Below are 17,591 nucleotides of genomic sequence, written 5' to 3'. Positions count from 1 at the left end.
CCTAGAGATAAATCTTTTGTCCACAGCTATTGTGTCAGTCTTTGTATGTAAATGTATCTTTAACCTGAAAGATATAGAAACATTGAAGCATATCTACTTTAACACATTTTAAATTAACAAATCATTAGCTTAGGAAGGCCGAAGGCTGAACTCTTTCCATTTGTCAGATTTTTTTTTTCTTTTTACCCCATTTTAGTAAAGCAAGGAGCTCTCACAATAGTTTTGAGTTAATTAAAAGTTGGAGAATGCCAAACAGAGCTAATAATTTCTGTTAATCCTTTAAAAATATTTTTAATAAGGTAAAGGATCAAATCTTTGTGTAACCTAATGGTCCTTTAATTGGGTAGACCCAAAGGTATCGTAGGCATAAGAGACATCTTTACAGTTTTATTGTTCTGAATTTGGAGAAGAACAAAATCAAAGAGAATTGTTGTGTGACAGAATACTAGTTGTGACTATCCAAAGGTGAGGAATAGTTAAATTAAAGGCAGTATATTTAAAAATACAGCAATAAGTGACACTGTTTATTAGGAATGTCATCTTTTTTCTAAAAGTAAGGAATGTAAAATAAAAAGAAGACTTACAAGTTCGTTAAAAGAAAAAAAGCACAGAATTAACAGAATACTTTGATTTAAGGAATGTCTTCTCTCGGCACAGAATAACTGCCCTTTTAACAGAAAGAAAATCAAATTCTAGTTTTCCTCTATTACTCATGAAAGGATTTACATTAAAAGGATCTATAAGCCTTTATTCCTTATGATAAACCCCTCACATTTGACCAGTTTTGTCAGAAATTTTGATGTATTTTCTTTCTCTCCTCAAAGGTTGTTTTGTTTTTGTACAAACCCAGACAAATGAAATATACCAGTTCTCAGACTTGCTACCTTTATTAAGGTCTACTGTCTAATTTGTCTTTAGCTATACTCTTGTCACTTTTTGACACAGCTAGAAATTTCCCACCCCCCAGCTTTATTGAGATATAATTGACATATGGATGTGAGAGTTGGACTATAAAGAAAGCTGAGCACAGAAGAACTGGTGATTTTGAACTGTGGTGTTGGAGAAGACTCTTGAGAGTCCCTTGGACTGCAAGGAGATCCAACCAGTCCATCCTAAAGGAGATCAGTCCTGGGTGTTCACTGGAAGGACTGATGTTGAAGCTGAAACTCCAGTACTTTAGCCACCTGATGCGGAGAGCTGACTGATTGGAAAAGACCCTGATGCTGGGAAAGGTTGAGGGTAGGAGGAGAAGGGGACAACAGTGACTGAGATGGTTGGATGGCATCACCGACTCAATGGACATGGGTTTGAATGGACTCTGGGAGTTGGTGATGAACAGGGACGCCTGGGGTGCTGCGATTCATGGGGTGGCAAAGAGTCAGACACAGTTGAGCGACTGAACTGAACTGAATTGACATATATCATTTTGTGAGTTTAAGGTGTATGATATGTTGATTTGATATATACTGCAAAATGATTATTTACCACAATGGTGTTAGCTGACAACGTATAAACACCCTATAATTACCATATCTTTTTTGTGGTGAGACAGATATTTCTTATTCTAAAACAAAATTATTCTCTTTATTTCTTTATAAACATAAACATATCTGATACTATGAATTCACATTTCCATGTCTTTACATGCATTCTTTTACATTCCTTCAAAATCAGTAACAAAAGACACTGTTAAGAGTTAAAGGTTGATTGAGAGGGGAATTGTGAGGGTATTAGAAATGAGTAATCTTATAACTTCCAGAGAGTTACAAATTAAAAGGGCTTTTATTGCCTGTGGATTAATTGGCCTCTCAATTCTCTTTAGGGTAATGCCAACTAGTCTTTCCCAGGTTTTGTGTCCTCTGTCTGTGTGAGTGCTAAGTCACTTCATTGGGGTCCAGCTCTTTGCAACCCCATGGACTGTCGTCTCCCCAGGCTCCTCTGTTCATGGCATTTTCCAGGCAGGAATACTGGAGTGGGTTGCCATTTCCTCCTACGGGGGATCTTCCTGACCCAGGGATTGAACCTGTGTCTCCTGCATTGGCAGGCGGATTCTTTACCACTGAGCCACCAGGGAAGCCTTGTATCTCCTAGACACATCAAAATAGGGACTAATTGATAGAGATCAGGGATATTTACACAAGCCTGAGTCCTTCAGTAAATGTTCTTTTTTCCTGGCATTTGGGGATTCTTTCAGGGAGCCAGTTTTAGAATTTGAATTGCATTTGGAAGTTTCTTCATATTACAGAATGAAGAGCATTGGGTATTCAGAATTCTGTTTCCTGTTGTTTGAAGGTGCCTCTCAAATAATTTTGTTCATGTTAGAAGTTCCCCAGGATGCCATTTGTATTTCAGAATTTTTCCTTGGTGAAATTATGGCATTTATTGAGTATATTGGTAATCTGAAATGTAAAGGAAGCAGATAGAAGAGGCCCAGCGGAGACAAAGGCTCAGACTGAGAAAGCTCAGTGGGATCTGCAGCGGTTATCAAGCGTGGCACTTTTGCAACCACGTGTCTCTGGAAGATGCAAAGTGACACCAGAGATCACCCGTTACCAACTGAGGGCCAGTCAGAGCCTCAGCTCAGATAGACAGAGCTAAACAAGACACTTCTCAGCATTTTAAGGCCTGAGGAAGATCCTTAGGAAGTTTTAGAGAAATTGATCTAGTGCAGAGTTGATCTAAAGACACTCATCTAATGAGACCTTCCAGACTTGTCAGAGGCTGTCTGAACCAACCTTTGGGGCTGGCTGGAGGATCCCCTTCTTAGCTCTTGTCTGTCCTCTGCTTATGTACTTCCTTGTAGATGAATGACACTCAAGATACTAAACAAACAGACAGGTGATGGGATTGCTGATAATTAGGGAGAAGCCAGATTTTGCTCCCAAACAGTACAATCTGATAAGACTGAAAGAGGACCCACAGATCACCTTGACCCTGAAGTGCTCGACAAAAGTACTGGAGCTCAGGCAACTGTAGTCAGGGTGGCCCTGAGCAGGTGGCTATCAAGTGGCCTCATAAGTGCACACTCTTACAGAGCCACGGATGTATCGAGAAACAAGGTCAGCCGAAGGATTTGTTTATAAAGAAACAGAGTTAGGTGTGGGAAGATCTCCTGGAGGAGGAAAATGGCAACCCACTCTAGTACTCTTGCCTGAAAGATTGCATGGACGCAAGGAACCTGGTGGGCTGCAGTCCACAGGGTCGGAAAGAGTCAGACATGGCTAAGCAACTGAACAGAGGCACACAGAACAAGTGAAAACCAGGGGGCCAGGGACCTTCTCTGAGGCGGTTAGGAAGGCTACTCACAGATGCTATTGTTAGATGAGAGACTGTTGTTGGATTTTTAGGCTGGAAGTTTGTCATCTGGGCAAGGGCTAGTTAGAATCTGTAAACTTGATAAGTTGCTGGCACTCATAAGTTCTAGTGTTAGATCAGATCTGGTGTCTATGCAGAGTTGCTGTTAAATTACTCTGCCTGAGGTCTTATCTTGAAATATACAGATCTGAAACATCTGGTGTGAGAAAGTTTGAGCTCAGATAGTCTGTGATGTATGTTGCGGTTTGGTTTGGCTCACTTTATCTGTCTTATGAGTCATAGTACAGTTATAAGTTGGGACTGCTGTTTCGATTCTGAGAGGTATCTGGTGTTAGTTTCTTGTGTGTATAAAAGTGTATTTGTGATTGTTGAACAGTCTAAGGAAAAAACTTTGACTTCAGGAATTCAGTATTAGTTTTCCACTGCTGTGTAACAAATTATCACAAACTCAGTGGCTTAAAACAATGATTTTTTTAAGCTCATAGCTGTGTGGTTATGAGACTTCTCTGCTCAACAGCTCAAAGGCTGAAATCAAAGTGCCCACCAGGCTGAGTTTACATGTGGAGGCTCGGGGAATCTGATCATTAGCATGTTCAGGTTATTGGTAGTTCCTTGTGGTGGTAGGGATGAAATCTTTATTTTCATCTGGGGGCCTCTCCTTGCTCCTAGAGGCTGCCTTCATTCCTTGCTCCGTGGCCGCCTCTGTCTCCAAGCTAACGATGGAGAACTTACACGTCGAATCCCTTTCATGCTTCAGATCTCTCCCTATGTCTAACCTCTAGATCCAGATGCAAAGGTCTCCTGTGCTTAGGTCGGGTATACCTGGACAGTCTCCCTATTTTAAGGTCATCTGATATGGGACCTTACTTATGCTTGCAGACTTCCTTCCTTCCACCAGTACCTAGATTGTGGTTTGATGGAGTAACTGGGAGAAGATGTGTATATACCATGGGCCAGGCATCTTGAGGGGTCTGTCTCCCACTCACCACAGTGCCTTTGTGTGTTTTGAAGCATAAACCACAGTTTCCTCTTTGTCATCTTAGGAACTCTTGGTCATTTATAGGTGTAACTTAAATTTGATGTCGAATTTTTGAATGTCGCTGGTAATAGTCAGTTTGGGGTACAGCTCTGCTGATTTGAGAAGTCTTATTTATGTATAAAACTGACTAGCATAGGGAAAGTTATTGCCAACAGGATTGCCTTTTATGCCTTTGGCATCTCCTATTTTTCTCTTAGTAAGTTTTTTTAATAAAAACTTGGAAAAATGTAGGGCAAAGCAGATAGGGGTAAAAAAGCCACTTGTAGTCCAAACACGTACTTTCATCCTATTCTTTCAATTTTTATTGTTCACTAAAAAGAATATCAGTATGATCATGTAGTGTAGAAAATAATTATATACTAACTTCTTATAGATCTATTTCTGATTATAGAAGTGATACAGGGTAATTGGAGAAAGTTAAAAAAAAAATAGGCAAGCTGGAAGAATGAGATAATTTAGAATCTTGTTACCTAGCACTAATACTTGGGTATATTTCTTCACTGCCTTTCCTAATGCATTATTTAGTCACAATTTAGATCATATTATATGAATTTATTTTTAAACAGAGTTAATACTGGAACACTTAACAATTTTAAATAAAAGATATTTGGTGTATTACTTATCACCCAGGAGTTTCTTTGTATCTTAACCTTTAAAAGTGACTTTGTTAATTCTATGTGAATTTTAAATTCATAAATAAGCTTTTTGTTTTAAAATTTTTACATGCATATGTACATATATACACACACATATATATGTATATGCATATATATATATATATGTATGATCACTATTTTATGGGAAAAAGAGAATTCCTTTGTCTTTTCAAATTGACTCACTCCCTCAGAGTCCCTGACAGCTGAGTTTTCACCCTACCTTATATTTTAATACCATCCATGGACCAAGGACATTAGTGTTTCCATTGTCTCTACTTCCCTCTTGCTTCTTGAGAAAAGATGCCATGACCCTGGCCTTGCTCTGGGGAATAGCAGGTCAGAAAAAGAAAGTGCTTTGAAAAGAGGTCTTTAAAGAATGTTCCAGACTTAGAGAGTGAAAGAGAGCACCACGTGCCTCCTCACCCCTCTTCTCCTGATTTCTCAGGCTGACTGTGCTCAGTCCGTCAGTCATGTCCTCTCTTTGTGACCCCATGGACTGCAGCCTGCCAGGCTCCTCTGTCCATGGCATTTTCCAGGCAAGAATACTGGAATGGGTTGCCATTTCCTACACCAGGGGATCTTGCTGACCGAGGGATCGAACTGTGTCTCTTACATCTCCTGCAGTGGCAGATTCTTCACGACTGGCATCACCTGGGACTGCCTAGAATGTTAAAATGTTCCTCCTGAAGGTGCAGACTGATATGAGGGCTCAGTGTAGTATTTTCTTGCTGAAACATTAATAGACTGGGCACTCGCTGTATGAATTATTAAAGAATACAGAAAATCACTATTTACTTGGTGATGAAAATAGTTTGTTTTGTTACTTACTGTGCTTCTACTTTTGAGGAGAGAGATGAGGCAAAGACAAATACTTTGTTTTGTAATATTCCTTGCAAAGTGTCCGAAATGTGATCTGGATTTGGTCATCAACCATGTCAACAATGATTCTGTTTTAACAGTGGGGTGAAAAAAAATCCTTCTATTAATGCTTTTTTTAGGATTGAGGAGGAACTGAAATGGAAGACGTGTACATGAGTGGAAGTTTGATTCTTTGAGTTACATAATCTTACATAAGGAGCCGCTGACTCATTGGAAAAGACCCTGATGCTAGGAAAGATTGAGGGCAGGAGGAGAAGGCGGCAACAGAGGATGAGATGGTTGGATGGCATCACTGACTCGATGGACATGAGTTTGAGCAAACTCAGGGAGATAGTGAAGGACAGAGGAACCTGCCTCTGCAGTCCATGGGGTCGCAAAGAGTCTGTCACGACTTAGCAGCTGAGCAATAACAACAATGAGAACTCTTAGGATTTACTCTGTTAACTTTGTTGTATATCATACAGCAGTGTTAGCTATTATCATTATAGCACATTGCATTCCTAGTACTTATTTATCTTTTCACTGAAAATTTGTATCTTGCTACCCCTTTCCTCCATTTTTCCTTCCTCCTACCCTTCTCCTTTGGTAACTGTAAGTCTGATCTCCTGTTCTAGGAGTTTTGTTTTGTTTTTAGATTCCATATGTAAGTGATACCATACAGGATTTTGTCTTTGTCTGCCTGACATATTTCACTTAGCATGATGCCCTCAAATCCATCCATATTGTTGCAAATTATAGGACTTGCTCATTTTTTAAGGGTGAATAATACTCCATTGTGTATATATGTACCATAACATCTTCATTCATCCATCAATGGACACACAGGTTGTTTCCATAACCTGTTACATTTTACATGCCTCTTAGACATCTGAGTAGATGTTAAATAGACTGTTGAATTTAAGAGTCTGGAGGGCTCATCAGTTTTCAGAAGGTTTATATTGAAAGTCTTGGTTGTATTTGTACAAACAACTCCCTTTGTAATCATGTTGCAGCTAGTTTAATTATGAAATAAAATCATTTCTACAGTTTTTACTTTCTCATTTATTTATTTATTTGGCTGTGCTGGGTCTTAAGTTTTGACACACGTGATCTTTAGTTGGCATGTGGGAATCTAGTTCCCTGACCAGGAATTGAACCCAGGATTCCTGCATTGGGAGCACAGAATCTTAGCTACTGGACCACTAGGGAAGTCCCTTATTTTTAAAGATAAAAAGCTGAATGATGTCCCTCCACTATTTTTTATGACTATTTTTTTTAATGTGGATACACTTTAAGTGACCTGTTCTTTTTTAAGCAGTTATTTAATTGTTTATTTTTGGTTGCGCTGGATCTTCGTTGCTTTGTGTGGGCTTCGCCTAGTTGTGGTGAGCAAGAGCTGCTGTCTCGTCGTGGTGCTCGGGCTTCTCGCTGTGGGGTCTTGTCTTGTTGTGGAGCACAGTCTGCCGGAGTTGTGGCTCAGAGGCCCCAGAGCGTGCAGGAGGTGTAGCTGTAATTCGTGGGCTCTGGAGCGTGGCCTCAGTAATTGTGGCGCATGGGCCTAGTTGCTCCGTGGCGTGTGGGATCCTCCCAGACCAGGGATTGAACCTTGTTTCCTGCATTGGCAGGTGGATTCCTAACCAGTGTACCACCAGGGAAGGCCTAAGTGGCCTTTTCTAGTGCCAGTCATCTTTGAATAACAAGAACCTCCTCTCCTCCAAAAAAAAAAAGTACTGTACTTTGTTAACCCCTAAATTATCATATTTCTGGGTAAATGACCTTTCAATTCATAGTCAAAAATTTTTTTAACTCTGTGCTTGCGTTTTGAGACCCTTTGATCCCTCTATTAACCCTACTTTCTTGTTGATAAGGATTGTAGCTTTTAAAATGATGAGCCTATGTTAAAAATAAAGGAACCAGTGCCCCAAGTGACAATATGAAATAACCAATAAGGCAATAACTTGAGTGCTGGCACTACTGACATTTTGATTCTTTCATTTAAAAATGCCTAATTTGGTCCTGAAACATTGTAAGTCAACTGTACTTCAATAAAATATGTATATATATATTAAGAAAAAAAATTAAAATGCCTACTTTGGTTAGCATAATTTTTTGAACAAATAAAATGTCTGGAATTACTTACTACCCTTGTAATTACACTTGAGTATCTTTTCTTTGAAAATTGAAAAATTGTGCTAAGACTTGGTTTTGGGAGGATGATAGCTTTAGAAATGGAATAAAGAGGCGACACACAGCCACAGAAATGAAGAAGGGAGACTTCTGTGTTTGGTGGCATATGGTTTATTTATGACTTGAAAGGATACAAGTACTAAACCTCAGTGTTACAGTTTAAATACTTCATAGTTTAAAGCATGGGTAAGATGTTAGAAGCTTAAACTTCAGAATCCAAGTGCTTAGATTGTATTTTTTATTTTTTTATTTTTTCATTTATTTTTATTAGTTGGAGGCTAATTACTTTACAACATTGCAGTGGGTTTTGTCATACATTGACATGAATCAGCCATGGAGTTACATGTATTCCCCATCCCGATCCCCCCTCCAACCTCCCTCTCCACCCGATTCCTCTGGGTCTTCCCAGTGCACCAGGCCCGAGCACTTGTCTCATGCATCCCACCTGGGCTGGTGATCTGTTTCACTATAGATAATATACATGCTGTTCTCTCGAAACATCCCACCCTCGCCTTCTCCCACAGAGTCCAGAAGTCTGTTCTGTACATCTGTGTCTCTTTTTCTGTTTTGCATATAGGGTTATCATTACCATCTTTCTAAATTCCATATATATGTGTTAGTATGCTGTAATGATCTTTATCTTTCTGGCTTACTTCACTCTGTATAATGGGCTCCAGTTTCATCCATCTCATTAGAACTGATTCAAATGAATTTTTTTAATGGCTGAGTAATATTCCATGGTGTATATGTACCACAGCTTCCTTATCCATTCATCTTCTGATGGGCATCTAGGTTGCTTAGATTGTATTTTTTAATCAGTGAAATTCTGTATGTCACTAAAGACTGTTTAAAACTTGTTAAAACTGAAACTGGGGCTTGAACACATGTATATGCATAATATTCAAGTTTTCATTCTAGTCTAATTCTTGTTCCCCTAAATCCATATTTATCCAAACCAGTCTTATTTAGAAAGTGTGGTCTGTGAACCAGTGTCTGTCCACCAACTGGTGCTAAGTGAAGTCGGTACAGAGAGTGGTGACCATTTAAAAACTTCGATAGCAGCTCGACATCGGCACAACATCTGTGCCTGTGATTATTTTTCTAGTAATTTACTTTTACCACATTTTACAAGGTTTAGTTTTCTGCCTGTTGGTGCTGGGGTGGGGGCAGTTCCCAAGACAGTTTACGAAGCATTTCTCTAGATCTCCTTTCTTTCTACTCAGAAATTCTGAACTCCTTGTATCCCTGTGGCCACACAGGGGCTGGGAGTAAGGACACGAAGATGAGTAAACTGTGCCTATGTGATGACTGAGAATGCAGGCGCTAATTATCTGAGCTTTGTGGGCACAAGCTTTGCAACCCCATGGACTGCAGCACACCAGGCTCCCCCATCCTTCACTGTCTCCTGGAGTTTGTTCAAAATTCATATCCACTGAGTCGGTGATGCTATCTAACCATCTCATCCTCTGTCACCCCCTTCTCTTCCTGCCCTCAATCTTTCCCAGTATCAGGGACTTTTCCAATGAGTTGGCTCTTCTCATCAGGTGGCCAAAGTATTGGAGCTTCAGCTTCAGCATCAGTCCTTCCAAGGAATATTCACGGTTGATCTACTTTGGGATTGACTGGTTTGATCTCCTTGCAGTCCAAGGGACTCTCAAGAGTCTTCTCCAACATCACAGTTTGAAAGCATCAATTCTTCAGCTCTCAGCTTTCTTATGGTCCAACTCTCACATCCATACATGACTACTGTAAAAACCTATTTTTGGGTCACCTGCTTGGTGGCTGTGTAGTGGGTCTAATGGCAACCTCCTCCAAGAGGACTTAAGGCACACGCTGTGCCTCCCAGGACTGCTGCTGCTCTATACTATTGCTTATTTCTCCCATAATTTTGAAGCAAATCCCAAATGGCATTTACTTTCATCTGAAAATATTTCAGTAAGAATCACTAAAATACAAAAGGCTTATTATTATTTTTTAACACAACCATAGTACCATTGCTATTTTAGTAAAAATGTAAGTAAACTTGTTCAGGACTAACCTTTACCCTGTTTTATAGACTCACTGGATGAGTGAATAAAAGACCCATCATAATATTTTTCTTATAATAGATGCAGATTATACTATTAGGATAGTATGTTGGTGTACTGTATGAATTACACAAGTTAACACTAAATTTGTCCTCCAAATTGAGGTGGTTTTGAGAGTGAAAGGGGATACTGTTAACAGTTACACTAGGAGAATGGCTGAAATCTAGGACTGTTTTGAGTAAACTGGGGTGTATGTGGTCCCCTTCCGGAGAAGGCAATGGCAACCCACTCCAGTACTCTTGCCTGGAGAATCCCAGGGACGGGGGAGCCTGGTGGGCTGCCGTCTATGGGGTCGCACAGAGTCGGACACGACTGAATTGACTTGGCAGGCAGCAGCAGCAGCAGCAGCATGTGGTCCCCTATCTCAGTGTAATATTTGCCGGTTGGATAGCTACTATGATTTCTTTCAGTAGGCTTTGAATAGTCAAAATGAGTCAAGTTGTAGCCAAGAGTATTACAAAACTTACCATGGGACTTTCTTCACTTTTGAATAATACAAAATGGTATGGCTAGAGCAAGTTTAAAATTGTGTAAGCACCTGTACATTTCAAGTTGGTTCTTAACACTTCCATAAAGCTAGAAGTGGAATCATCAGACATAAGCACAAATTTTTTTTTTCATTTATTTTTATTAGTTGGAGGCTAATTACTTTACAGTATTGTAGTGGTTTTTGCCACACATTGACATGAATCAGCCATGGATTTACATGTGTTCCCCATCCTGAACCCCCCTCCCGCCTCCCTCCCCATCCCATCCCTCTGGGTCTTCCCAGTGCACCAGCCCTGAGCACTTGTCTCATGCATCCAACCTGGACTGGCGATCTGTTTCACACTTGATAATATATATGTTTCAATGCTATTCTCTCAGATCATCCCACCGTCGCCTTCTCCCACAGAGTCCAAAAGTCTGTTCTATACATCTGTGTCTCTTTTTCTGTCTTGCATATAGGGTTGTCGTTACCATCTTTCTAAATTCCATATATATGTGTTAGTATGCTGTAATGATCTTTATCTTTCTGGCTTACTTCACTCTGTATGATGGGCTCCAGTTTCATCCATCTCATTAGAACTGATTCAAATGTATTCTTTTTAATGGCTGAGTAATATTCCATTGTGTATATGTACCACAGCTTCCTTATCCATTCGTCTGCTGATGGGCCTCTAGGTTGCTTCCATGTCCTGGCTATTATAAACAGTGCTGCGATGAACATTGGGGTGCACGTGTCTCTTTCAGTTCTGGTTTCCTCGGTGTGTATGCCCAGGAGTGGGATTGCTGGGTCATATGGCAGTTCTATTTCCAGTGTTTTAAGGAATTTCCACACTGTTCTCCATAATGGCTGTACTAGTTTGCATTCCCACCAACAGTGTAAGAGGGTTCCCTTTTCTCCAATAAGCACAAATTAAAATGAACCCCTCTGTTGGGACTTCCCCAGCAGTCCAGTGGTTAGGACTCCGTGCTCCCAGTTCAGGGGGCACGGGTTTGATCCCTGGTCAGGTGACTTGGATCCCATGTGACCAAAAATTAAAAAGAAATAACATGAACCTCTCCTTTCAAATGTATGGTTTATAGACTTATGGCTATAGGTCACAGGAAATCTAAAGTAGACTGTTTTAAAGATAGGTAAAAGAAGAGATGATAGCCAATTTTAAAATGTGAAAAAATTTTTTCTGTTCAAGTTGCTAACTTACCGTGATGTTGTATATAATCTTTATATATAGTGTAAACTGAAGTTGTTAGCATCTCCAGATTAGGCCTCCCATATCTATTTTTCTCAAGTTTGTGCTCTGCTACTATAGGAAGTTATTTTCTGAAAGAGCTCCATTCTGTTAGTTGTGTCCTTATTATCAGTAATATTTTAAGTGACTATCTTTTAATAGGGCTTCTCTTGTGGCTCCCTGATAAAAGAATCTGCCTGCAATGCAGGAGACCTGAGTTCAATTCCTGGGCTGGGAAGGTCCCCTGGAGATGGGAAAGGCTACCCACTCCAGTATCCTGGCCTAGAGAATTCCATGGACTGTATAGTCCATGGGGTCGGAAAGAGTCAGACACAACTGAGTGACTTTCACTTTCATCTTTTCATAATACATACATACACTTGTGTATGTATTATTAATAATATAATCATACATTTATTAATAATAAAATCATACATTTTTGATTCCCCTAAACAGGAACTGAAGTTAAACTTCCAAGACACGGTTTCATTATGTCTATTCTTTGAAGGAAATAAATGCATTTTTAGTAGTGTTGTGGTTTCTTTTCCTTCATTTTTTAAACTATAGTTTCTTTTTGAATACTTTTTCATAGAAGAAATATATTCATTGTCTGTTAGCTTATTTACTGAATCAAGTGTTTCATGTTATTATGTAAGGCATAATTTATACACACCTAGATCTTTTAAATGACTTTGACTTTGTGGCCTTCTAAAAAATTAGAATCGATCATCTATAAATCTCTTTAGTTTTTTTTCCCCATGTAGTTCTGGTGCTGTGGGTGTTAAATCATGGTGATGTTTTAGACTTAATTTGTTATGTAAAAGTGATGTGTTTATGGTTGTTTTCTATAACTTCAGCTGTTTACAATTTTTTCTTTTCTTTTCTTTCTAGCTGTCCCCTTTCCTCCGACCCAGCGGCTTACTTTGAAGGAAGTATTTGAGAATGGGAAACCTAAAATTGATGTTTTGAAAAACCATTTGGTGAAGGAAGGGCGACTGGAAGAGGAAGTAGCCTTAAAAATAATCAATGATGGGGCTGCCATACTGAGACAAGAGAAGACTATGATAGAAGTAGACGCTCCAATCACGGGTATGAGAAGGATCTGCATGGTGGTACTTAGATTTGAGCTAGTTTGAGGAATGATTACAGATTTGAGCTAGTTTGAGGAATGATTACAATTCATCATCAACTAAAATGTGTAATAATTATTCTAGGAATTGTGAGCAGTCTTACGATTGTTTGATATGTTTGTTTTTCATTGAAGAAATATAATTTAAAATGTCTAATATTTCCAGTAGGACTGCTTCAGATTGATAGATTACCTGCAATTATTAAGCAGTCCAGTCAAAAACTAGAGTGATTTAAGTTAAAAGTTAAACTGTGGTCTTAATAGTGTAATGCTCTTTCTCTTCTAAAACATAATTTTTCGTCTCACCCTATGTCTTTTTTCCCTCCTAGTATGTGGTGACATTCATGGACAGTTCTTTGACCTGATGAAGTTGTTTGAAGTTGGAGGGTCGCCTAGTAATACACGCTACCTCTTTCTGGGTGACTATGTGGACAGAGGTTATTTCAGTATAGAGGTAAATATTAAACTGGATATATTGGAACTATCATATTGTATTCTTAAAAATATTTTCTTTTCTTTCTTCAGTATAAGAAATTAAAATGAACACTGGCAGAATTTATAAACGTTGTTACTTTCATTAATTAAAGTGATAGAAATTGATATTAAAAAACTATTTCTTTTATTTACTAGTAAAAATCTGACATGTCGAAGGCTGTATTAACCCAGCTTTGCAAATAAGTTAAGTGTTTACCAATCTTTCCTCTTTGGAGGTAGTGTACAGGATATGTATAAATAACTTAAATTGCTTTTCACCCTAAATGGGGTTTGGATTAGCTCACCTTAATTGTAAAACCATAAGCTGTTAGGCTACACTGAATGCATAGATTAACTGCCAATGCTAAATAATCAGGCATTTAACTTATTGTAGGAATAATTTCTGATACTATTGCACGTAGTAAGGACATGTTCATTGAAGGAAAAATAATTACAGTTAATGAAGTTAATGAAAACTCACAATTTACATATTTTGAAAACTGTATGATGACAGAAAAATGGTTAGATTTAAAACAAAGTATTAATATAAGCTTTTACGTATAAAAAATAAAACTATTTTAAAACCTAACAGAGGGACTTTTCTGGTGGTCCATTGGTTAAGATTCTAGGCTCCCGGTGCAGGGGGCCCAGGTTCATATCCCTGGTCAGGGAACTAGATCCCACATACCACATCTAGAGATCCTGCACACCGCAACAAAGACTGAAAATCTTGCATGCTGCAACTAAGACCTGGCGCAACCAGATAAATAAGTATTTTTTAAAAAGCTGATGGAAGGACTTAGAACATTCATATTTAATGTCTATTGATTCAGCTGTACATGCTCGGCAAAGAAAAGTAACTTTTGAAATAGTACAGGTAATTGAATTATTATGTCACCAGAATAAGCTTGAGATGAGACTTGAGATGAGGTTTATTGTTCATGCAGCATGTCGCCTAAATACAAGTCAACCATGTCACCTGGTTCTCAACCAGAGAAGCAGCTGTGGTTCCAAAGCTGCCAAAAACACAAGAAACAGGAGAAATGGATCTTACCCTTCAGTTAGATAGACAGTCTAAATTCATGAGTCAGAAAGCCTCAGTGTTGTCTTGCCAGTGTCCCAGATCCTAGGTGCCTCACCTCCAGGCTGCTCCCTACATCGGGAGCACAGTCTTGACTGCCGGGTTACCAGGGAAATCTCTCTGTTAGGTTTCGACACATAGTGGGCACATGGTATTTGTTGGTTGAATGGATGTTAATAAATCATAGGTTGTATTTGGCTTTATCTTGTTACTTGATGTTTGGCTACCTTAAAGTGTTTTTTCTAGAATAGTTTAAGAGATAAATTAATCAAAACTTTAAAGTGACAGCGCTGTATCACATCAGTTTTAAAACTAAACTGTAGGAGATATCTGGTGTTAATTGGAAGTCACTTATAAACCAATAAGGTTATAGGTTTCTGTAAGCTACAGCTTAGTCCAACATGATATAAGTATGTAATTGAACAATAATTTTTTATCAATGTGCTTGATAAACATGAATGTTATGTTTGTCAAACAGAGGAAAATAAGATAACGGAGCCCCGTTTACAATTTTTTGTTATAAATAGTCATTTTTGGGGGTAGAAAAGTTGGGAAATGCAGAATCTAATAAAAACATTTATAAATGAAATAATTACTGTTACCATTTTGTTATATTTCCTTGCATTCTTTTTTCTCCTTTTACATGTATGTACAATTTTCAAAGAAAGTTGAGATTGTTTTGTGTATTCTCTCTTGTAATCTTTTCCCCCTCTTCAACTTTGTGTTGAGAACACTTTTCTCTGTCATTAAAATTTCTCTAAAAGTGTGATGAGTGGCATAAATACCACAATTTATTTCACCATTTCTCTTTGGATAATTCAGTTTGTAGCAGGTACTGCTTATTGTCTCCTTTTTCTCTTCTTATTCCTTACTAGCAAAATCCTTGTTTTTTTTCCAAATAAATGGGCTTGGGGGTTCAGGGAGAACTTTTAATGTTGGGGAGGGAAGGCCCTTATCCCAGCCCAAGGGGATGAATTTTCTGGTTGGTTTGAACCAGTCATGGCAATCCATTCCCTGTCGCTGGTTGATTAGTCTAAGTGAACATGGGATCCTCTTTCACCCAGTAGTGTGTAAAGAGACCTTCTGATGATCATGACCTTTCTTTGTTGTGGACTAAATAATCATAAGATTGTCTCCTGATGTATAGTACGAGGGAGTAAAACTTGAAATTAGAGGCTGAGAAGTATATCAACCAAATCACATTGTAGAGTGGATGTGCACTGTGCTTTTTATAGCGCATTACTTCAGAAAGGTTAGTTGGTCATTTCAGGAGGCAGAAATAAAGACCAAATAAATCAAAAGATATATCATGTTCTTGGAAAGGTAAGTATAGAAAAGAGAAAGTGCATTCTACATTTATATATGAATTTAATCTCATTTTCCCTTGGAATATCATGAAAGTTGGTATGTTGCAAACGGAAGTCAGCCCCCAAAAGGGAAAAGCCATCTAATTATATTTGTATGTGTCTATGTGTTTTCTTTTTTTTTTCATGTTTCTTTTGCATTGTCTTTCTTAGAACATACACATATTTTGATCTAACAGTTTCACTTTCTGCGAAATTATACTACACATATACTCATAATTATGTACAATGACATGAATGAATAGTTTGTCACATGCAGTTTTTCTTGGCGAGCTACAGTCATGGGGTCGCAAAGAATCAGACATGACTGAGCAACTTAGCACACAGGCTTGCAAAGCACCCTGCAGCAAAGAATTGTGCCTGTTAGTAGTACCTGAGTTGGGAGACATTGTTATCTTTCTGGGGATGTGAAGATAAACAAGCATAACCAAGTCGTTTGTTGTGTTTTCTAGTAAGAGAGACAGCATCTTTATATTTGTTTAGTGTCCATGAAAGTCAAGTCAGGGTAAAGGACTAAAGGGGACAGGAGTAGCTCATCTGGGGCTTCCCTGGTAGCTCTGATGGTAAAGAATCCGCCTGCAATGCAGGAGACCCATGTTCGATCCCTGGGTCAGGAAGTTCTCCTGGAGAAAGGAATGGCTCCCCACTCCCGTATTCTTGCCTGGAGAATCCCATGGACAGAGGAGCCTGGAGGCTACAGTCCAGGGGGTCCCAAAGAGTTGGACACGACTGAGCAACTAACACTTTCACTTTCAATTTAGTTGGAGGTCAGGGAAGTTCTATTTGAAGAGGTAACATTTGAATAGAACACGTGAATGACCGGAGAGAATGAGCCATGCGTAGATGGAGGTGGGGTGAGTACCTTCCAGGCAGAGGCTGTGTAGAGCTCTGAGGAAGGAACGAGCCTAAGACAGCTCAGGAACAGAAGCAAGGTCAACATGGTTTGACAAAATGAGTAAGGGGACAATGTGGATGGTGCATCAGAGAGAGAGGCAGGGGTTACATGATGTCAGGCTTTGCAAACCATGGTAGAGTTTGGGTTTTATTCTGAACTCAATGAAAATCCTCTAGAGCTTTTTTTGTTGATATGTTTTTTGTTTTTTAAGCGTGGCAGTGATATAACTTCCATTTATGTTTTAAGACAGTTCCTCTAGCTGTTATGTGGGAGACTGACTCTAGGAGCCCAAGAACGGGTTCAGGGAGACTCGTTAGGAGTCTCATTCAGGAGCGTAGGCAGAAGATGCTGGTGAACTAGAAGAGGACTTCAGAGAAGTGTCTTGATTCAGAATTTTGATGTCTTTCCTTTTAGGAGGCAGGCAATCTTGGTTGAATTCAGCCCTTCAGGTCATGGCACATTTATTGCTAGTTTTTCCTAAAAAGTCCCTCTACTGGTTTTTTTTTTTTAATCTGTGACCTCTATTTTCCTTACTCCCTCCCCAAAGTGTACACGTTTGTGTGGTATTTGGTATATACCTCAGAATACATATACTAATTATATTAACTTTTTAGTATATAATGTTTTTGAGGAAAAAATATTTTTTAGTTTTGCATAAATGATATGGTGCTGTTCAGTCATTCTCGAACTCTAGCAGGCATCATAATTACATGGAGGGGTTATTAAAAAACAAATTGCTAGACCCCACCCCAGAATTTCTGACTTTTTTATGTCTGGGGTAGACCCTGGGA

The 17,591-nt window shown here is 38.9% G+C and overlaps 1 protein-coding gene across 4 annotated transcripts in view; it reads left to right on the top strand.

Moving 5' to 3' along the window:
• PPP3CC (protein phosphatase 3 catalytic subunit gamma) overlaps nucleotides 1-17,591 on the top strand; it is an 81,109-nt gene that overhangs the window by 22,486 nt on the left and 41,032 nt on the right. For all 4 annotated transcript variants that reach the window (XM_043927276.1, XM_043927278.1, XM_043927277.1 and 1 more), the window contains exons 2-3: nucleotides 12,749-12,946; nucleotides 13,316-13,440. In XM_043927276.1, the coding sequence (XP_043783211.1) occupies nucleotides 12,749-12,946; nucleotides 13,316-13,440 (323 nt within the window). The remainder of the gene's footprint in view (nucleotides 1-12,748; nucleotides 12,947-13,315; nucleotides 13,441-17,591) is intronic.

Source organism: Cervus elaphus, chromosome 16, assembly GCF_910594005.1.
Source record: "Cervus elaphus chromosome 16, mCerEla1.1, whole genome shotgun sequence".
Taxonomy (NCBI): Eukaryota; Metazoa; Chordata; class Mammalia; order Artiodactyla; family Cervidae; genus Cervus; species Cervus elaphus.
Note: the sequence above shows the minus strand (reverse complement) of the source record. Positions and strands in the feature narration are given on the sequence as shown.